General features: G+C 34.4%; 2 protein-coding genes across 4 annotated transcripts; both read left to right on the forward strand.

Annotated features, from left to right (window-relative positions):
- The first annotated feature begins 1,798 nt into the window (after positions 1 to 1,798).
- LOC148609551 (retinol dehydrogenase 13-like) lies at positions 1,799 to 8,717 on the forward strand. Of its 3 annotated transcripts, none has more exons than XM_088540945.1 (7): positions 1,799 to 1,962; positions 3,276 to 3,416; positions 4,030 to 4,218; positions 5,994 to 6,155; positions 6,642 to 6,764; positions 7,726 to 7,930; positions 8,508 to 8,717. In XM_088540945.1, the coding sequence occupies exons 1-7, from the start codon at positions 1,899 to 1,901 to the stop codon at positions 8,608 to 8,610; spliced, it is 987 nt and encodes a 328-aa protein (XP_088397071.1). In that variant the 5' UTR covers positions 1,799 to 1,898; the 3' UTR covers positions 8,611 to 8,717. The 3 variants fall into 3 exon arrangements, with proteins under 3 accessions (XP_088397071.1, XP_088397073.1, XP_088397072.1); XM_088540947.1 differs by having other exon boundaries at positions 1,847 to 1,962; positions 3,298 to 3,416; XM_088540946.1 differs by lacking the exon at positions 1,799 to 1,962 and adding an exon at positions 1,999 to 2,596 and having other exon boundaries at positions 3,298 to 3,416.
- Positions 8,718 to 10,858: 2,141 nt separating this feature from the next.
- On the forward strand, positions 10,859 to 20,960 carry LOC148609552 (retinol dehydrogenase 13-like). Its single transcript, XM_088540503.1, has 7 exons — positions 10,859 to 10,997; positions 11,785 to 11,925; positions 12,240 to 12,431; positions 14,029 to 14,190; positions 15,276 to 15,398; positions 15,687 to 15,888; positions 19,700 to 20,960. The coding sequence occupies exons 1-7, from the start codon at positions 10,940 to 10,942 to the stop codon at positions 19,797 to 19,799; spliced, it is 978 nt and encodes a 325-aa protein (XP_088396629.1). The 5' UTR covers positions 10,859 to 10,939; the 3' UTR covers positions 19,800 to 20,960.
- Positions 20,961 to 23,257: the final 2,297 nt, after the last annotated feature.

Genomic DNA, 23,257 nt, shown 5'->3' on the forward strand with positions numbered 1-23,257 from the left:
GTGTATATGTGTGCGTCGTAGAATTTAAGTTGGGAGGAACCTTTAATAAATACATTAAAGAAATACATATTAATATTATGTTTTAAACAACATATTATATCTGAATACCTATCTATAATACATATGTGTAAATATATTCAGTTTCACATTTGTAGGCACGTGTTATTAACGATTGGTTGTCGTGGATTGTTTTTTTTTCATTCATATTTCAGCAGTAACAGAAATCAATACTTTTATTTTAAAATCGCCTTGTTATGCAATGGGGAACGTATAGAATTATTATTTGTATTTTTTTCAATGGAAGAGTTATTTTTTTCTCAAAAAGATCCCAGCCCCACTTCCCTCGTTAATAAAATGGTCGGTGTCTTCTTTATTATAGCTACTGAGTGAAATCATTTGATGTCATTCCTGTAAATGGCATCATAGTAAACGTATGTTATTTTATAAATATACAAATCACTCCACATCTGTTTTGTGGGAATAGTTTTCTATGTGCTAATCTTGTTTTTCTTATCTTCAGTGTAATTTAATTTGTTTTCTACACTGTGTATGGACAGTCTTTGTCTCCTGTTTTCCTGTTTATGATTATAGTGCAATACTTTAATTTGTCCCTCTGTTTTGATGCTTCCGTATTTTAGTCGATATTCAATAATATAACTATTCCTTGATTGGGGTTAGATATGGTCATGCGTCATTCATCACATCCACTAAGAGTGTTAAATAAAGAATTACCCATTGAAATTTTTAGGATAATTAAAAACGGCCCATTCTAAAAACGTTTTAATCCCTATCACAGTATCGGTGATCATTATTGTGATATAACTTTCAGCTTCTTAAGGCAATCGTAACTGCGATCACAAATACAGTATAAAGTAAATGCGAAAAAAAACCATGCAAATCCCGTGTAAAAATGTTTAAGAAACATAATATTTAAACAAAAATGTCATGATATAAAACGACTTACAACGACTGTTGTATCAATACAACAAAACAATCTATTGTTTGGCACATTACACTGAATGACATTTAAGCAAAGAAAATCGACACTTTAAAAAACACACTTTAATTTTTTAAAAATCAAGAATGAAGAAGAGGTCATCGTATATTTTCAAATTAATGTAAAACTCAGTATAGCTACTAGTTATAACTAATGCAGTGAAAGCCGGTATTGGGGAGAGGAGGTATTTTTAGTAGGGAGGATATAACACGGATGTTATTTCAGCATAAAATGGGTCCCATCCATAGTAATCATTTCTTACCGAACTTCTGGTTTATGGGTGCGTAATAAGAATCCAAGGCCGAGCGAAGACCGGAAAGACAATTGGAATTGATAAAATTTTGTATGAATCAAATGTTTCATGCAAAAAATATATTTCCTAATTTTAGGTGGCAAACGCTGGGACTGCTTCCTATGAAACCGGGTCTGTTATTGACAAAGTTCTGTAGTTGAACATTTACGATGGAATAGTTAAATAGTATATTTTTACTCCCCACTAACTACCCCAATAAAACGAAAAATATAACATTAATCTATACCATGTATCATATAGCATTTTAATTAGTAAACAAAGATAATTGACAATAACATCGATGAAAATAAAATAAATCGCGAGCTGGAAGATTAATAAAACTCTAAATTTGAAAATATCTAAATAAACAATTCAGCAACTTGCATTGTTAGAAATTTTGGGGTCAGAAGGTTTTAGAAATGTGTTTTAAGGTTACCGAACTTCACAAAAAAATGTTAAAAATGGTAATTGCGGAATGTGTAGTATCATTGTCGGGTTGGTATTTAGAACGAATTGGTGTTTTAAATCGATTCATTTAGACGTGTGGAAAGGGGAAATAATCTACGTTCTATAAGTAAAAAAACTTGTACACTTTTTATAACCCAGAAAATGGACGAAGTACAGGCGTGTATTTTTGATCATCGATATGCACTTGGAGTGACTGCAGCTCTTGGTGAGTAATAAAGTTTTTTTGTTATATTTTTGAAATAGTGGATACGTGCATCGGGTCATTGCTCGTGGGTCATTGTGACCTTACAATCGTCTTGATTAAAAAAAATGAAAAAGAAAAAAGAAAATGATAAAACTTTTAAGAGGAGTACTATATGTTGTATGTGGACATTAGTTCCGAAGTTGCATGCATCGATTTTAAAAATGTTTTTAACACACTTTGCGTATTTTTTTCTGATAAGAAATGCGAAGTCAATAAGATCTATAAATAGCGGCGGGCCAAAATAAAATGTACGTGAGCGATACTCAGTATGTAGGTGTTTCTTTTTTTAAAAATTCGGTTATATTTGCAACAAAAGGGGGAGGTGTGGAATGTAGCAACAACAAACATCACATAATCAATAAAAACAGCATACACTAAAATGGTACGAACAAAATACAAAACAGAAGGACGTTTGGGTATATAAAGACATTTAAAATTCTAATATTAATTATACTAATTACTAACCCAACTAAGTAAACAAGCGTCGAGCACTGAATAAATACAATGGACCGGTATTACGTTGTCTGTTAGCGCAGGGCCTTGGGTGGAAAGCAAAAAAGGGGGCTGATATTATAAAGAATAGAAGACCAAACATGTAGGTATAGAACGAACTCGGTTATACTTATTTTGTAAGCTAAAGAAATATGTCCACAAAACTTGTATACTTTAAATTACCCGGTTCCTACGTTATTGAAGATTCATTCAGACCCGTAGCTAGAATTTTTTGGGGTATTCGGAGGGGATAATCTGGACACATTGTCCCCGACTTAGAAGTGCTTCACAAATATTAATCTCGTTTTTACTTCCAGGGGTCGTCGTAACCCCAGAACCCAATTCCACCCCCTTGCCTAGCGGTATGTTATCTCTTTTCAGTAACTCGTGTATATAATACAGTTACTATATAATCATGATTTATATTGCACCAATTCCCAAGTTATTCCTTCGGATAAAAAGAGAAGAACAACTGTGCAAGCTACTCCACTAATTTTTTTGGTAAGGACATAAATAAAACAAAATATCCCATAAATGTCATTTATTAAATGACGATAATCAAACAGTAAAAATAAGTAACATATGTACATTAAATTGGAGTGTCAATGTCAGAGATGAGACAAATAATATAAAATTGATAATATAGTTGACACTCCCTAAAAAGTATACAAAATTCCTTACAACAAAAAAAGTATTGCCTAAAAAACGGCCATATCCGACATTGAGCAGTCAATGGCGGCGCCGCCATCGTCAGTGTATTTTACCGATCAAATTTATCTCAGGTTTATGTATATGGGGCTTTAGGCGGCATGTTAAAGGACGGCTGTATCATGGGAAGAGGCGACTGGATGGTAAGACCGTCCTCATTACAGGAGGCAATACTGGTATAGGAAAAGAAACGGCCATGGACCTTGCTAAAAGAGGTAAAGCGCAATAAAAAACGTACTTTGGTTGAGGTCATTGTATATGTTCTGATACTAAAAGTTTCGTATGAGGTTGAACAATCTACTAGGATTAGTAAAGATGCGTGTAGTCTTCTTTTCATGTCACACATCTAACCGCTGTATGTCGTACTTCAGCGAATAAACCTGTTTAATCTGTTAAGAAGACGAGTAAAAGTACTTATCAAGAGACAAAGTCCTTATTCGACCTATCATATCACACTTGTTTGAATGAAAGAAAAAATATGTTCTTAATTCAGTTTGACATGTACGTAAAATTACCATTATAATATTGAACAGACTGAAAAGTAGGCCACGGCGGGCAAGTATGGTAGTAATTGAACAAGAAACACAAGATCTGGAACGTGTGCAATATTTAGCTCGATCATTATTAAAACATACACAAATGACTAAACGACAAAATAGTTAATTTGAAAAAAAAAACAAAGTACCATATTACATGTATATACAAATGCTATATTTGGTTATTTCATACCATGACACGAACTATCTCGAGGAATGTAAAATAGTTCGCTCCGAAGACAAAAAGCAATGATCAAAGAAATTAATACTAGATTTTTGTGAAAACTTTCAGGTGCTAAAGTAGTCATTGCCTGTAGAGATCTTAAGAAAGCAAAAGACGCAGTTGATGAAATAAATCAGAAATGTGGCAAAACAGTCCGTGTAATACAATTAGATCTGGCATCTTTGAAATCTGTGCGGAAATGTGCCGAGGATATAATCAAAACAGAAGCTAGACTAGATATCTTGATAAATAATGCAGGTAGTTTGTTATATTTTTGTTTGTTATTTTTACTGTGTTTAATGAAATTTGTAAGAAGTGTCTAGATAATAATTTAGTACTAGCCCACATAAAATTCAGACACTGCCAATGGTATAGAGATGATTCATGGTGTATAAAAACCCACCGAACAAACGATTCCTTGACGGTCTATAAATGCTATATTTTACGTAATGATAATCCTTTCTATATTTAGATCTGTATTTTTAGAAAACCATACATTCATCTCCCACTACAATCAACCGAATCAAAACAAATCAATTAAGGGCGACAACTCTTTGAAAATTATAATTTTTATCTTGAAACTGCAATAACTATGTGACAAACTAAGACTGGTTATGGGGTCTGTAACTGTCTCTAATTTAGAAAAGTGAATTTGGTTGGTTTTTAATATTCATGAATCATCTTCAGTCTGAATCTTATAAAGACTGCTACTAAGGTATAATAGATTGTTTGTTGTTTGTTAGGGTTTAACGTTCGAGCAGCAATATTTCAGCTATATTCAGACGATGAACATGGAATTGATGATAAAATGAACATGAAAAGATGATGAAATGAAAAAAGGATGGGACACAAGGACAATGGGGTCAACAAATTTTTATTGCCACTGGAAATAGGGAGAGGTGGGTAGGGTCGGGCAATTTAGCCTCCTGTGGCGGAGCCCTATGGTTCCTAATCCGGGAGAACACCACAGTAGGGTTCTTAAACGTGCGAGGAACGTGGCATCTTTCCCAAAACGGTGCACCACTATGGTTTGCGGTCAGGTTTTCCGTATTATAGCCTGACAACCCTAGCGTGTAACACGCCAGGGGTACCCCATTCCACCATCTGGGGCACACATCCCAGTTGCTCTGTGGGCTGAGCGCTCTAGCCCCCGGCTAAAGTTCTAAGGACTATTTAGTCGCCTTTTACGACAAGCTTAGTGCTGCAGGCCTATTCTTTTAACACCCGGACCTGCACGGGGCAAAGTATAATAGAAACAGCTTAACTAAAAAATTAAGGTAGAACTTGGCGCGAAAAATCAAGAATTCAAATAAAAACAATGCAAAAAAATGTACAAATAAATAATAGTGAAGAGGGTTCAAAAAATAAAGTATCTGCACACGTATTTTACATTGCAGACATGAAAATAGTTGACATATTTATCATTCTTGAATAGAAGTCTGTATCAATTATATATATATTTGTTTATACCGGTTTCTGGTCCTGTTATTTACTGAAAATACTGGCGTCTTATTGATACATTCTTGTGTTGACTTTGTGAAGAAAAAAGATGTACGAGCTGTTACAAAATCCACACGTGAAATAGCGTAACAAATTATTGTTTCATTAATTTCTTACGAAATTGGGAGGTCCGTTGCATGTTTTTTTTTTTTCGATTCGGATATATTGTACACGGGTTTCAATGAATTAAAGGTCTTGATATTACAGGCTTTATTGGGAAAATGCAATAAAAAAGTGTTTTACCAGCTTGCAGAATTTACAAATTTTGGCTGTATTTTGTATTAAGGTTTCCGTCTTATGTTTGGCTGCACTGTAAAAAAAGGTTTTGTTAGCAAAGTAAGCATATATTGTACTAAATATTATGCATGTTCATCCTGATTTGATTTAATATATTTTATGTAAGCCCTTATATAAACATACCCCTTTTTACTTGAATAACAAAACCTCCGACTTTATTTGGATAATGGTTCAATGTTTTGTTCACTTAATATGATTGTAATTGAACATTTATGTTTTGTACATGCCTATGACAGGAATCATGGATTGTCCTCACTGGAAGACTGAAGATGGTTTTGAGATGCAGTTTGGAGTAAATCATCTTGGTCATTTCTTATTGACTATGCTACTGTTAGATTTGATAAAGAAATCAGCCCCGAGTAGGATAGTTAATGTCTCTTCCCTTGCACATTTATGGAGTAAGTTTTTTCTGAGTACTTTTATTATGTGGATTTACCATACACAGTTGATATTGTTGCAGAAGACAAAGGTTTCAAACTTAAGTGTCTTTCTTTGTTTTTTATGTGTTGTCTGTTTTTTAGTCTACAAAGATAATACAAAGGAATTTTGCAAGTCTCATGATGTTCGGGATTAACTGGTGTCATTTTTTTCAAGTGCTGATGACGGATATTTATTATCCGAAATATTTAATTTTATTTTATTATCATTTGTAGATATTTTCAGTTATAAGGTGGAAATAGACATGCACTGGGTCAAGTGTTTTTTTTTTGTTTGCATTAACTGGCAAAACAAATGTGTGAAAAACGTAACGCGGACTTCTGGCAACTTTGGCTTTTAAGAATAGAGGTAATATTGACAGATTCATATTGCAAATGATACTGAATATAGGATGCTTCTTCATTTAAATTTTTATTAGAATAGGCCATCTATTAATTCTATTTCAGGTGGGCCATTGAAATTTGATGACATTGTGACAAGAGACAAATACTACAATTCAAGCATAACATATGCTCAAAGTAAGATGTCCAATATTCTCTTCACAAAAGAACTAGCCAGGCGACTAGAAGGTATTTATAAATTATACAGATTACGGAAAAAAATTACATGAATGGTAATACTTAACTACGCCACTGACCTATAACCGCTTTAATCTCCTCCGCTGACCTATAACAGCTTTAATCTCCTCCGCTGACCTTTAACCGCTTTAATCTCCTCCGCTGATCTATAACCGCTTTACTCTCCACCGCTGGCCTATAACCGCTTTACTCCACTTGCTGATAGACCCGAAAGAAAAGCTTTGAATTAGCAAATATACCCTCTACGAGGCAGATTGTAGTAACACAGTACTTACAGTTTTTATGCTATGCATCTGAACATTTTTTTTTCTTGTATCGATTTACTACTCTCTTGTATGCAAATGAAGCGGGCATTTTCTTAGAAAAAACATTAATGGTTTGTATTTTTGCCCGACACCTACATTTTCACTTGTCAGATAATACAATCATACGGAATACCTTGATAGAATTATGCTTACAAGCAATGTGGGTCATTAGTTTATTTTTCAGACTAGAATAGTATTTGGTCCGTGCTAGAGATAAAGACAAGTTATAAGAAATAGTTGCAAAACCTTGCTAGCTTAGGTAGAAAATCTCTATATTAACACATTTCTGTTGCTTATGAAAAGTTTTTTCAAAGTAACCTTATATACTTGGATGAATGTTAGAACAACACTCCTGCTCGGACGTTAAACCCCAACAAACAAACAAAAAACCTTTTTATCTTCTGTACACGAAATGTACGTGTAAACATAACGGAAAGTGGCTAATATTCTGCAAAATTGAGTGGAACGATTTCTACGATCAGCTGATTGCCTGTACCATACGAGTATATTAAGGTCATACGGATAAGTTTGAAAATATGAACAAGGTCGGGGCTATATACGTACGGAACTGTCAAAATACATTTTTGTACCAGTTGGGCAGGAATATACTATTATTGGCCTACTCGTTTGCTCCTCGATGTTTTCAGGCGCTGGTGTCACCACCTACTCTCTCCATCCAGGGGCGATACATACTGAACTCCAGCGACACTGGATACCATCCTGGGCTATCCTCAGGATACCCATCGTAGCTCTGTTTACTTTCTTCACTAGAACGCCATTTGAAGGAGCACAAACCTCAATATTTTGTGCTGTAGATGAGTCCCTGGAAAAGGTTACGGGGAAGTATTATGAGTAAGTTGATGCAATGTGTATGTATATGACAATGCGGCATTATCCTTATAACCTGCATGGTTTAATTCCTTCTTTATAACAATATTTTGTTGCTTAAAAAATATACATACGTACATGTAATTATGATTTTAAATAGAAAACTCTGTTGTACCTAATTGACTGTTAAATTTAAACTGAAAGCTGGAACTGGTAAGTTTGTAAAGCGATTTGCAATTTCCGAGTTGGAAAGCTTTAAATGCGGAAAATAGTATCCACAATCAATAACACCTCATTGTACACAATCATAAGAACGCTGCACTCTAAAAACGATTATGTTACTGCTTAAGAACCAAAGGTGTAAACGAGGAGATATACTTAGACAAGAAAACATCAGAAACACCAATAGGGCAGCACTCGAAAAGACAACATCAGAAACACCAATAGGGCAACACTCGAAAAGACAACGTACAATTTAACAAGTATCAAACATACTATAAAAATGTACAAAAGATTTGGAAAACATTTGGAAACAGGAAGCAAGAAGAAAATCATTTTGAACGTGAGGCTATTTATTTATATTCTAATTCTATATTTGCAGTGACTGTGTCGAGAAAAACCCTGCTGACCCGGCTCATGATGAAGCAACCGCAAAGAAACTTTGGGAACTATCTGAAAGACTTACTGGTTTGAAATCAACATGAAGTTTTGCAACACTGAATTTTATTGTTATTGTTTATATTCCTAGAGTATTTATTATAGTATTTACATTGAGATCGATTACTGGGTAAATAAAGATTTATGCAACCTTTTCTGTTTTATCTCATCATGGGTCAACCATTTAGTCATAATAAACAAAACAAAAAGCAATTACTGAGAAAACAAACAATTCAATCTGTACGATATAAATGGTGACCAAATTAACAATTTTATTGTCTCAGACTCGAGTGTACAAGAGGATAAATTGTACACCATCAGTATGAAGAGATCAAATACAGGTACCTTTTTATCGTTGAAACTACATGTATCTTCTATAGAGTGAAGTGAATGGCAGTTGATGTGCTTAACAGTTTCATAACACATTATCATTGTTTTCTTGTGACTGATATGCCAAATCCAATCTTCCATCTTAATTGTCAAATAGGACAAAAACTATTTGTTTTAAACTTGAATGTTTTTTGTATGTGAAAATAAAAAAGGTTAGAAATCAACTCGATTTTGTGCTATCTCTATCGCAGCTAATCCAAAGAGTTCTGCATAAAGAACATCACACAGTCGGGCAATCCAATTAATACAAGGGCGGGGTCAATATCCATTCAATTCAGTTTACAAGCAAATAATTTCAATGACCCCAAAAAGAGATACTAAAACCAATTTCGTGGGCCACACATCGGGGTTAGTGTTTATATATTAACTCTAATGTCATTCAAGAACTTGCCAAACTTAGAAGGACCTCTATATCTTGAGAAACATTAACATTAAAACAATAATAGTTAAAGTTTTCATTAAGTCTATGTTTTATGTCCTGCATCCTATTTTTAAAACGTTCTCCACCAGGTAAGACGGTATAGCTTCAACATGATAATCGTAATAAAGGATATTTACAAAATAAACGAAATGCAGGGCAGATCCAGACACTTTGAAAACAAGGGGTGCCAGCCGGGGTTCATCAGAAAAGGGGGATGCTAGGGCATTATTTGCATTTGTCGTCAATTTTACACCTGAAAATGACAAATTTTCCAATAAAACGAAGGGGTGACAACCCCCTGCACCCTCCCCTGGATCCGCTACTGAAATGATAGGCAAAAATAAAAGAAATAATCAAAAAACGGAAAGTCTATATACCAAATGGAAATATCAAGGAAAAACCGAAAACTTGGAAACAATCGCATTGGGCCTGACTTGGTACAGGTATTCCCGATGGAAATGGTGTTTGCTGATGCGCTAAACTTTTCGCTCTCATTAATTACGGTGACGTGTTTCTTGTATATTGCAAAATGTTGGTAACATACTTACAATGAAGTAAAAGCAGTACAGAAGATAATTATATTAATGATAAAATTGAAATCCACCGTCAATAATCTTCATATACAATGACATAGAATGTACATGTATATGTAAATGCATGAACGTTACGAATTCTGGGAGAATACGATCAACTGTGGTCTTATTTTGATTTTTTGTAAGTTCAAGGACAATTGGTTCGTGACAAACAGTATATATTCGATCTACTGTAAACACCAAACTTTTTTTAAAGTTCTAAATAGTCCTTAAATTTAAAATAGAATGAAGTGTAAGAAAGTTAAGACGCTGTGGTTTACCCATTAATTCAGGTAGGTATAGGTAGAATTTACATCTAAATTTAGTAGATAAGGTAGAACGCCGGGTTATTCGTTGATTTAGGTAGGTTAGGTAAGATGTTGAAATCTAAGAGCGGAGCTGTATAAATGTGGTCAAACGAAGAATGACAATTTCCATTAAGTTAGAAAAAGAAAACAACCATTTTTTTTCTAAAGAAAAGACAAACAGAAAAAAAGTATTTCCCTGTTGTTTATGAGGTTTTTTCATACATCCTTTAAATTTGAACGGCCACACAGACTATATAGTCACTGATTTACCTTGCATGGTTTTTTTTTAAAAAGATGTAGAAAACTCACATGGTTAAAAATGTGTATTTTTTTAATCATCAGGGGTACCTGGGTGTACAGTCGATAAAACTGGGAAATGAATAATAGGAGGGGCTTACCGTCACACCCACCGTCACACCTCCCCCCAACAAAAAAAACAACAACAAAAAACGTGATCCCCCTTCGGTCGAAGTTTACTTTCAGTGGTCAAAGCACAAATAATAACATAATTACACTCATATAAGTAATCAATACATGAAATTGATATTGTAATAAAGTTTTTATTCGGAAATTTCAAGTTTTACAATAATCAGCTGTAGAGAATAGAAGTAGAACGCCATCAAGGGAAGTAAACCCTTGTTCTATTAATAGGATTGAAACATTGAAACAACAAAAAAGGTTTGCAATGGATGCGATTAAAGCGTGTGTTTCTATAGAGTGTTTTGTAGGCGTTATAGCATTTGGTAAGTTACTTATAATCAATTGTCCTTAATTCGTTATAGTTCTATCAAAGCAATCATAGCGACCTGTACTTATCACGTGATCGAAGTAGAGAGTACTCTAGTTAATATCTTTTTTTTCCACATTTTGTTTCCGCATATCATTTTTTTTTCCATTAGCATGAAGGGTGAAAAAATCATATACAATGATTTCAGTGATAATTGATATAAAAATACTAACAAAACTAATGGGATTTTACCAAAGACAGTCGTATTGGGTCGAGGAAACATCGAGGCCAAATACAGCTATTCGAGACCCAATTCGGACATCATACAGAGCCAATATGAAAAAAAACCAACAAAAACAAAACACACACACTCTATGTGACACACTTGTTAATCAGTATGTAGAATACTGTTTAATTTAAGTACACTGCTAAAATTTCCATTTATTACATAGGAAAACGTAACAATCAAACATCGCTCTATAACTCCGAAGAATAAAGTAAAAAATATCAAAACCAGGTTTTGTAGTGGATATATAGCCCGGTTTTGTTTTTGTTTTTTGTTTTTGTTTTTTTTTTTTTGGTGTATTGAGCCAGTTTGCCTAGATTGCTTTCTTTTGATTTCCACTAGAACCTCGGTTGCCTTGATTACTCTTGTACACATAATTTACAAAACACAACTGGTTATTTAATGAAAAAAATGTACTTTAAATTTATATGTACCACTAGTAGCAGCAAAAGGTCTGCTGCGTCTAAATGGATACTTTATATATTGATATATATGTATATATATTTTACATGAGCAGTAATGTTTTTATGGGGAATTAGAAAATACATAAAAGGAGCGATGTATTATGGCAAAAGACGACTAGATGGCAAAACCGTCATAATAACAGGCGGCAACACCGGCATTGGTAAAGAGACGGCAATAGATCTGGCAAAAAGGGGTTAGTTTAGTGATTAGTTTAGTTCAATATAATGAACTACCTCTCTAAGAAGGAACTAAAGACCGCATAAAGCAAGTAATGCGCATTTATACTCAATTTAAACAATAGAAATCTTGTCAAATCCTGAAAAATACCATTTATAGTGGAATAAAAATATTTACAAAAGTACATCAAACCAACATAAGTCATATCGAAATTACGGAAACATAAATTACATGTATTGGCCAGAAAACCAGGGAAACGAATTTCTGACTTTTCTATAAATTTGTGTGAAAATAGAAAAGTTTTTTTTTCTGATTGCATATCTGTTGTAGGTGCCAAGGTGATCATAGCATGTCGTGACTTGAACAGAGCTAGCACAGCCGTTGTGGATATCAAAAATGTATCCGGAAGTGATAATGTGCACTTTGTTCAACTTGATCTGGCATCGCTCAAGTCGGTTCGACAGTGTGCAGAAAAAATCAACAAAGCAGAGAGCAGGCTGGACATTCTCTTAAATAATGCCGGTAATACACAACATGTGACCTTTTCGTGACCTCTATGGGTAGTAACGATACTTATTAAGGCGACGACGATAGGTGTACATGAGGCGTTCTCCCTGGCTAAAAATAGATTGCCTGTAGAATGTCGCTTACTTGAAAAAATTGAAAAAATAATTGGGACATACAGTCGTACCTATGGAAGCTCTTATCTTTCTTCCACTTTTATTCAATGTGTCGCCTTTTCACTCCTTCCACAGCACTCCACTCGTTTGAATTTTTCACTCGTGGAAGAAGTTAATAATCTTTACTGTAATAAGGACTCGTGTAATAAATAACATTGTATGTATTTCATCGTTTGTCTCCGATAAGGATAAACAAAGTAATATATTCATATCCGCGGTAGAAATACATGGGAGATCTATGGTCGCATTTCAATAAAAAAAAACTCCGCTTCTACTATGACGTGCTACAAAGCTCTTTAGACCACAGCAATTGTAACAAAAAGTGATAAACACATGAGCTGCGTCTATCAAAAAATATAAAGAAACCAGTCCTATTAGAATCGAAATGAATCATGGAAACTCCATTTTATCATTGTTTTACCAAGGACTGGCCATTTATGTCGTTATTTAACCCCCGCTATTGCTCGGGGTAAAACAATACAACATAAATAGCCAGCCCGTGGTAAATCAATGATAAAATAAAGTTTCAGTGGTTTATTTCTTAATTAGTTGGTAAGTATATAGAGAGCAATCTTCAGTCATAATTTTAAAAATACGCAGCATAAGGGATGTACATATAGTTTTCTGCATAAAAAATGGTACAATGGATCTATTCACATTTCTTAATAAAACTGACTTTTATTTGGATATGGAATCTATCCTTAATTCTCGTTGAAATGTAAAAGATGGTTCCATTAATAGTAGCCGGAATAAAATATTTCCTTGTTACAGACAATCTACAATACGGCAGTAAAATATCTTCTCCATTTTGCTATGGAAAGTCTGAAATAGATTGTACTTTCGGTGGAACAAGATTACATAATTGTTCATGGACATCCTTTCTTTCTTTTTTATAGAGCATGTGTAATTTCTACGTTTTCGATCTCATCTAGTCTAAGTGAGACTTAAGCATGACATGTGGCAAACAAAGTGGTTGGTCATTTGAAAGAACCATTTGTATTGTTTTGATGACTATTTTTTTTTTCATATACAAAGACATTGAATGCCAGATCGCAGAAGACACAATTTGAAGAGCCTGTAAATTATACGACTTCACTCAAGTTTAGCAGTTTCAACATCAATTGCTTAAATTACACAGGGGCTTGCTCAAACAATCAAATATGCAGCCCCACTAGAATACAACTTCATGGTTATATAGTGGTGAGTTTCATATTTGATAGTGGGAGCAAGCCTCTGTATTGTGTATAAGTGAAACCATCGCACTATAAACGGGTCTTACAAAAAATAATTTCAGGCAATCTTTTTGGACGAAATTTAAGTTGGTCAGACTGTGGTACATTACTGATGTTGACTTCTTCGTCGTTGTTAATGATTTATCGTCACGACCTTGACGGTAATATTTTGTTGATATTATTTGTAAATATATCACTGCATTCCAGGTGTGATGAATTGCCCGTACTGGTTGACAGAAGACGGAATAGAGATGCAGTTTGGGACGAATCATGTCGGACACTTTCTGTTTACTAACTTATTGCTAGATCTAATCAAGAAGTCTGCCCCTAGTCGGATCATTAATGTATCATCGCTTGGACATACTTTCAGTAAGTAATTGTTCAGATTTTGCTTTTTGTGGCACAAACACACATTTCTTGATTTTTTCATTCCAATACGTGAGCGATTCTGTATTGTTATGGCGATGTCATTGTAATACCGGTTACTTGTACATAATATCCCATAAATGTCATTTATTAAATGACGAAAACTCAAATACTAAAATAAGTTACATAAGTACATTAAATTGAAGTGTCACTGTCAGAGATGGTGCAAATAATATGAAATTGATAATACATTTGACACTCCCTCAAAAGTATACAACAAAAAAGTATGGCCTTAAAAACGGCCAACCGAACTACGCGAAATTTGTACTCCTTTATACATTGTTCGGGCTTTTAACAATTTAAAATAATAACATAAAAGGAGGAAGTATAGGAAGGAGATGACTAGTCCACTTTACAAAATCTTGATCAGATTGAAAAGTTAACATATGATCAATCGCACAAATCAGATTCCTAACTACGGAAAAAGTTTTGTATTGATTTTGGACTAACGGCCGAACACCATTACGGCCGAGAAAGGGACCACACGCGAACATTTTTGTCTGGTTTTTGGTCAGTTACTTGAGCCGCAAAAAATTATTGATCTCTATGAAATTGCACCACAAATTTCCATACCATAAAAGGAAGGTTGGGATTGGTTTTCGGTTATGACCTTAAATTCTTCAGAATTTTAGTTAAATGGTCAAAAAACAGCATTTTCCGGAACATTGTATGAATTAATAAATATTTTTTTTTCGTGACCAATTTCAATACTTTCATGAATATACCATAGTTTTCAAGCTAGAAATTTATGTCAGTGCTCGCCACAATTGTTGAAGGGTCGACATCTGTGGTAGTTTCAAGCTGCGCCTCGTGAATGATTTGTTTAATTGTCAAAACGAAATGTGGGTGTTTAAAAAATGATTATGAAGCATTTTGTTTCTGGCATCTTTCATTCAAGAAAACGCTTCTAGTTCACTTTAGCGTATGCCATTTATTAAGTTAGGTGCATATGAACAAAAACAAAAAACAACAACAACACCGAATACAAAACAGCATAAACTGTATTAAATAGAACTTTTTTTTCTCAGGTGGTTCCTTAAACTTTAATGACATTGTTAAAAGAGAAAAGAGTTATAATTCTACAGTTGCCTATGCACAGAGTAAACTATCAAACATTCTCTTCACGAAGGAGTTAGCAAAGCGATTAGAAGGTAAATGTATGAATTAGTAAACTGTTGAGGTTGTTCTGTCATTACAGTGTTCCAGATTTACCTGTATCTAATTGGCTTAACTTCTTCACTGACATTTTCTGTTGGTATAGATTGTGAGAAAGATTTATTGTCCGTGGCAGATGTAAAGATGCCCATTTTATTGTATCTGAAAAAATGAAGAATTAACTTTCTCATTTCAAATTGTTTGGATATATTTCAGTGTGAGGATGCTTGCTGGTCTAAAGTAAACCTTTACTTCTGAATTAATATAGAACTTATATTTTGTAGGAACGGGTGTAACAACGTATGCTCTTCACCCCGGGGCAGTAGATACAGAGCTAGCTCGGCATTTACGTACAAGCTGGTTTTTCTTGGATGTTGTTTACTTTTTAATGACTTTTTTCTTAAAAACGTCCCACGAGGGAGCACAAACGAACATTTACTGTGCTGTGGAGCAATCATTAGAGAAAGAGACCGGGAAATATTACAGGTAAGCTATGAAATATATAAGGAAAATACATTAATTTCCATATATACTGTAAGTAATATGAGTTAGTTGATACACTGACTATACTACTGAATTCAGGAATTATTAGGAATGGTCTTCGATTGTAAACGTTAGTAATTTGATGTAACATTTTTTTATTCATTTTGTTTTGTAAAAAATGTGTTTTTATACTTTTATTCACAGATGTATTTAAATTTCAAAAACACTATGTTTTCTCACAAACTATGAAAGATACATTTAGTAATCTCTTGCGTTTCTTTAATGCCTTAATCAATTGCTGAATTAAAAGTAAGCACGCTCAGGTGTTGCTGATTTTTTTTTTTTTTTTTTTGGGGGGGGGGGTTTAATGCAGAATATAAATGGCATTTCTAGGTTTAACTATCCCTGTGGAAAGAAATCTTTGCGAAAGCAACTTAAAAATAATAACCGGTCAAGAACAGATCTATATATAGACGTTACGCACGTTAATATTGCATCATATGCGGTAACGTCGGCATTCGACGTTAGGCAACACTTTTCGTTTCTTGCTTGCTTATTGAAACGCGTGTACAGTATAGCGAAACATACAATAATTATTTGATTGGTAGCAATTGAAACATCTTGAACATTTCTTAGAAAATCGAAAAGATTAATTAAATTGATTATCCGTACTACCAGTAAATTAAATTTGCACATGTATATGCATATACATGTATATGGAATACAACTGCAACATATATGTACACTCTGTCTTTCTAGTGAGGGAACTTTCTCATAAGATGACCTAAAATGTGCATTTTGATATACATGTATAATTTTATGTTACATGTACCAATAGCAGAATTTGGACATTCACAACTAAATGTTTCGATTGAAAGGGCTTTCTATTGATCAGAAAGTCGGGCTTTCATCAACACCCATTAGATAGCCGTTCACTGAAGAAGATTTTCATTTCATTTGCTCATTTGCGCTTTCTGAAATGAAAAAATGTTTATGACTCGCTTTTCTATTTTCATTCTATCTATTAGCATTCGGTTTTTCTATACCTTTTTAAAGTTCTGTCAGCTCTATGTTACGTTTCATTCATTCCACTCCGATCGAATTCCTCGTATCTAAACTAAGAATTTATTCAGTTCTTTTTTTTTTTTATTTATTCATTTTCTTTCGTTTGTTAATAAGACAAAATAAAGACACCTTTAGTCTTTTTGTATCCCATCGATTTCGATTTTTTGTCTCTTTCAGTTGCATTTTCTATACTTGTAATTGCAGAGAAGAGTATAAGTGTCTGGTTCTTGCTATCTAAAGCGGAAAATATTTCCGTTTTAGGCTAGAAACCACTAATTCCACTTCCCATATGCTTCTATGCTAATTTCACAATATCCAATGGCTTCTCTGGACTTAACCTTAACTTTAACCTGCAGAGGACTATATATCAGCATGATTCTACATATGTCAGCTCACAATCCTCAGAGTGGCATGTGGGGTTAGCAGACTTGCAGTGCAGTACTGGTCACCGGAAGTGAAGGGTCTATAAATAGCATGGGAAATCCCAGTGTTTTCACAAGAAAGGGGTATATTTAGAAATCATTATGGAGATTAGGCTTCACATCACAAGAAGCAAAATGCACCTGTAAAATGTACAGAAATGTTTTCCTTTCAGAAACTGTTTAAATTTTTTAAATAAGATGAGAACTTTTTTCACAGCACTATGAGGAACAGAGGTAATTTCTGCGTAGGACTATTTTTGCATACGTTCCAAATGCTCATTGGTTGAATTGGTGGTCTGTAGCCTTTATTTCCCCATTTCCCGATCGACTGAAAACGTTCCAAACGTTCAAAAACGTTGAACAAATCGCTAGACATTTGTTTTGTTCGAATTTTATCCGTTTTAAATGGTTTAAATCATAAAAAAATGAAATATGTGTATTCCTAAGTGTACGTACATTTAAAAAGTATCATTATTTCATAAAAGAAATTGCCAATAGATTGTAGAATTGCGTTGGAGCATGGAATTTTCTCAACGGACCCGAAAAATATTGACATCTGACATTTCTTGAGACTTTTTCAAAATGAAGGAACTTTTTTTGTTTTTACTGAAAATTTTATCAAATGCCGACATAGAATTGCTTAAAGTACGTACATTTTATGGAAATATTAATCGCATAAGAATATTGTGTAAATAAGTTCTTACTTTAACAACAGAATTTGATTACTGAACACGTTTAGAAATCAGACCATTTACCAATACTTTCATTTTTGCATTGAATATTTTTTTGCCTAAAATTAACGCAATTTCGATTATTATCTCAAAAAGAACATACCAAGTTATTCTTCTGTGCAAACTTTGGAGAATTACGTACCCTCTGCAATAGCACAATTCACTATTTTTTTGACCTACAGTTCGTTACACTGACAGGCGAGATTTTGACGTTTTCACGGGTTTTTGACAAGTTTAATTGATTATAAAGAATTAGGAGTGCCATTTGTGACAAATATTCAGAACAAATAATTTGTCCTGATCCCAACAGTATACAGCTTTCACATATTCACAGTTTTGATTGTTTACAGTAGTGGTTTATAGTTAAGATAGTTACAGACCCTTTCATGTTAATTGCAGTCAGTTGATGAGACTGCGAGGGAGGGCTTGGGTTAGAACATGCAGGACTTTCCAAGTATAACGAGCATGCTTGTCGACCACTCCGCAGTTAACACGAAAGGGTTTTATTTTTTTCCCTTTAAATGGCTATAATAAAGATTTTAAGACTACACTTGCCATTTATTGTTTAAAAAATAAACTTTTGGGTGTAAGACTATAATACATTTAAGATTAATTTCCTCTATTGCTTGAGAACAGATGCAAGGTTTAGAGTTCAGAAAATGATATATACTCTACTCGATTTAGCTTGAGTAAACAGAACAATGTATTGTGATGAATTTGAATTTGTATTAATAAGTTTATCTAGTGATTTGACAATGGATTGCTTACCACCTACATACAGGTCACTTGATCGTCATAAAATTTATTTATACCAATGAGTCCTTGAATTAAGATTACAGAATCCTACGTAACATTATTATGTGAAAGTCGTTGCTTTTTATCTTGGCATTTACACGAAGACTCTGCTTAACTTAGACATTTTATGATATATTTTCACTAAATCCTGTTGGATGTGTTTTTTTAATCATATCGTTGTTTGATTAAACAAGGTTGTTTTTGGATTTTGAATCAGCATGTAGAAAAGCTGAGTACACTTTCGGATCGATACAGCTTGTTGTAGTTTTATCCTATTTGTTGAGATGTTTCTATTCTGTATTGATATCAAGAATTAAATCCAATTCAAGATATTTTGATAGTTGGCTTTATTGTTGTCCTACCACTGTACTAGGTTAGGGGAGGGTTGAGCACTCACATACATGTTTAACCTCGTCACACACTTTATGTGCCTGTCCCAATCCAGGATTCTGTAACCCAGAGGTTGTCGATGTTTTTTTATGTCCATTGTTATTGGTTTTACTTTTTTTCTTCTATTGATCAGGTCTCTTTAGTCTCTTATGAATAGTTTCACTTCATTTATTTTGGGCCTTTACAGCTTGCTTTATGGTATAGGTTTTGCCTATCATTGAAGACCACGTGGTGACCTGTAGATGTTAACTTTTACGTTACTTGGCTTTTGAAATTAATATTGTAAGTCTTGTTTTGGTGGATGACTATCTCATTGGCAATCATTTTATTTGTATATTTGTATACTATAATGCATTTTTTGTGAACTTCACATCTTTGCTACTACATCTTTATATTATTTTACATTTGCAGTGATTGTGCTGAGAAACGACCTGCTAAAGCTGCCTTTGACGAAGCTTCTGGTAAAAAACTGTGGGAACTGTCCGAACGTTTAGTGAATTTGAAATCGTAACATAAAAGAAAATACTGTACTAATGGTGACATTGAAAGTACTGCGTTTCATTTACGGAGTAGTAACAGATGAAAAACTGCTGGAAATGACATTGTTTGTGTGTTTAAGCTTATCTGGGTGGATTGGTGGTTGAATGTCCATGTGAGCAATTGCTATAACCCCGCGTCTTTCGTCGTTCACTGTTAGAATAGTTTTCTTCTTGGTTTGAAACCACTGACCAGAATAAGGAAGACTTACAATATTAATTTCTAGAGTTCGAGGTTAAAAATAATGTTTTTTTTATATTTCTGAGTAAAAGGAAATGTCGCCATTGCCTTTTTAAGGATACCAAATAAACACCGTATGTGCCGTGGCTTCTTCGTTGCCTCGAAAGAGTAATGAAGGGAACCAAGGTTACAGGGCAATCAAAAGAATGCAATCAAGGGACAAAGACCAGACATGGAAAACAGACATACGTAACAAAGAACATAAAGTAACTATAATCAAACATACAAAGTAACAAAAACAAATGAGCAACTCGGACTCCACACACACACTGGGAGCATGGACCAGGTGCACCGGCAGGGCAAGCGTCTTCTGCTTTTCTAGAAACACTCGCCGAGCTGCTCATAAAAAGTTAAGTCCGGGGTAGACAAAAGAGGAAAGGAAAACCATGACACGTTGAACAAATCAGCTTTCATTCACATATGGATACGCCGTAGCGATCCATGTGTCCATGAAGAAGTCCGTCTATATTACTTCCCTAATTTAGCCATTTTTGCTGTCCAGCTTTTAAATAGACAGGAGGTGATTTATTTATGTCAAAAACCAACCGAACTCGCTATTATTTCTTGTATCTGATCACATAACCAGTCTTAAGTTTTTCATTTAGTCGTTGTGCTTTTGATATATAAATCATGAATTGGTTCTTTGCAAGAGTTATCGTTCTTGATTTGGGTTGCGTGGGAGATGAATGTATGTTGTTTCTCAAAAGTGCAGGTCTGAATATGGAAATGATTATTATAATTAATGTAAAAATATTATAGCACATGTAGACTGAAAAAAAACATCGTTTATTCGGTGGGTTTTTCTACAACATGAAACACTTTACCATTGGCAGTGTCTGAATTTTATATGGACTGGTACTTAATTTAATTAAAAACAATCCTTCATTTCGTGAAATGATCACTGTGTCCTGATATCTATTAGTAGTAATATGGGTAGAACATAACGATAAATTTATGTCGGAGATAAGAACTTCACGAGTTTCCCTGTTTTGGCATTTGACGTCATAACCATGTCACCGTTTCAGTTACTCAAAAGATATACCGGCGTCTTTGTCCAAGCTAGTATGACCACTGGCCGATGGAGCAGAATTATTCGAGTTACTGAATTTGAGAATTAGATTGTTTCGCCAGTGAACAGTGAATAAACAAAGATACTATCCGAAAATCAATATCGGACCGGTGACATAAAGAAAAAGGTCCAATGCCGGAAAATGTAAATAAAAAAGAAAAGAAAATCGGGGACAGTACACTCCCCTCCTGATTTCAAAAAAAAAAACAATGAAATCACCAAACAGTATATCAAATATTCAAAAACCATAAAGCTCTAAAAGTTCAAAAGTGTAATCCAGGGAACCAAGTTTCTAGCGGAAATCAAAAGAATGTAATTCAGGGACAAAGACCAGACATTGAAAACAGACACGCACAACAAAAAACATAAAATAACCAAATTAATAAAGTAACAAAAGTAAATGAATAAACTCGGACTCCACCCGTAGGGTATGCGTTCTCTGCTTTTCAAGAAAAACACACCGAGTTGTTCATAAAAAGTCAAGTCCGGGATAGGCGAAAGAGGAAAGGAAAACTAATGACACGTTGAACAAATCAGTTTTCATGGCGCAAAATGGATATACCGTAACGATCCACAAATTCATGATGACGACCATAAAACTTCTGTAGTGATGATTTCAATCTTGTAGCAACATAATCCTGTTTTAGAAGCCTTATTGTAAGAAGTCTAGCGCGATACAAAAGTTCTGCGTAGTTACGGTAAGCTCCGGCATAACGTATGGAATGAAAAGTCATCGCGTTTGTCGTAGTTTGGTCAATAGCTTTCCGTCACCATGGATCTCTAAGTGTAGGTCAAGATCTGCTGCTGAATTCACAGTGTCTGTAGTATCCTTTATCTCAAGTTCTTCAGAGTAGATGCTGTCTGTGATCTACCATGTTACTTTACAACCTCAAACCTATACGATCAGGTTGCAAAGTAACCAATGCGTTGTGTTTTACGTTCGTTTATCTCAATCTATCTCAATATGTCTGCCCATACAATATAACATCATAAGAACATAATGGAAAATTAGCGACGTTAACGTTACAATTTTCGCGCTTAATTCAGATGCGATGTAACAAATCCCCGAGACTATGATTGTTTAACGATAATACGTCGTCTATATAGCGGAAACTGAAATTAAAGGATCTAGCTAAACGATGTTCCTTCTTTTGGATCAGATCAGCAATAAAGTCAGCCTCTTAAGAGTGAAGGAATAGATCAGCAAGTAGAGGAGCACAATTTGCATCTTTGGGTGCATTCGAAAATATATGTTATTCACCTCCCTCGATATCAGTGGATTTGATTTGTGAGACGAGTAGCTCCAAGGTATGCGCAAAGTTTCTAAGTTTTCAAAAGACATTCTCTAGTTGTTTCATCTGGACCTAGCGTAATCGCTCATCCCGTCAGTTTCCTGTAGTATTACATCTCGCATAATAACCATTTCAGTTATTGTCACCGGAGCAACAAATCCTTACGGCCCATCAATTACGGAGAGGATGCCTCTCTTAGTGTAAATTTTGTAGGATGAATCAACTTTATATGTAAATGAGACTAACGCAACATCCCATATTACTCCCAAATAGTGGATCTATGTCAAGATCAATTCCCTTTAATTCTTTTGAAAGAACCACTTCCGAAAATGACATCAACATGTCAACATTATTGGACGATATCATATGTAATCGAATCTTTCCCTCATCCATAAGGGCTGACTGGGTCCATGAGACAAAACCAACTGCCTCTTCACAATAATCAAAAGCAGCTTAACCATTATTCACATAACAGTACTTCACTACGAAATCTTGGATGTCACAATCTGTATGAGCGACACTTTTGCGCAACCCATAAGTGGCCACAGTGGGTGATGGGCTGTTTCCGAACACATGCCAAGTCATACGATATTTGACAAACTCTAGTAAATGTCATTGTTTATATACCAGCAAAACTGGAGGAAATTGAGGTAATTAGGAGGTACAAAAGAAACAGTAAAACATCTGTTTCAAATCTGCTGTAATTGCTATGGGCTTCTGTCGGAAAAGCACAAGTACGCCCAACCAACAATTAACAAGATCTAGTTCCGTAAGTAAAACGTCATTCAGACTAACACCTTCAAAGTTTGCAGAAGAATCGAACACGCACAT

The sequence above is a fragment of the Perna viridis genome, chromosome 8 (genome assembly GCF_037379345.1).
Source record: "Perna viridis isolate PV_CMFRI_1.1 ecotype Kerala chromosome 8, ASM3737934v1, whole genome shotgun sequence".
Lineage (NCBI taxonomy): Eukaryota > Metazoa > Mollusca > Bivalvia > Mytilida > Mytilidae > Perna > Perna viridis.

What these genes read in the sequence shown, in the direction of transcription:
- LOC148609551 (XM_088540945.1), top strand. Translation starts at nt 1,899, where the DNA reads ATGGACGAAGTACAGGCGTGTATTTTTGATCATCGATATGCACTTGGA. An exon ending in CATGGACCTTGCTAAAAGAG is followed by an intron (nt 3,417 to 4,029) that starts GTAAAGCGCAAT and finishes GAAAACTTTCAG; the next exon opens with GTGCTAAAGTAGTCATTGCC. An exon ending in TATCTTGATAAATAATGCAG is followed by an intron (nt 4,219 to 5,993) that starts GTAGTTTGTTAT and finishes TGCCTATGACAG; the next exon opens with GAATCATGGATTGTCCTCAC.
- LOC148609552 (XM_088540503.1), top strand. Translation starts at nt 10,940, where the DNA reads ATGGATGCGATTAAAGCGTGTGTTTCTATAGAGTGTTTTGTAGGCGTT. An exon ending in ATCGCTTGGACATACTTTCA is followed by an intron (nt 14,191 to 15,275) that starts GTAAGTAATTGT and finishes TTTTTTTCTCAG; the next exon opens with GTGGTTCCTTAAACTTTAAT. An exon ending in GAGACCGGGAAATATTACAG is followed by an intron (nt 15,889 to 19,699) that starts GTAAGCTATGAA and finishes TTACATTTGCAG; the next exon opens with TGATTGTGCTGAGAAACGAC.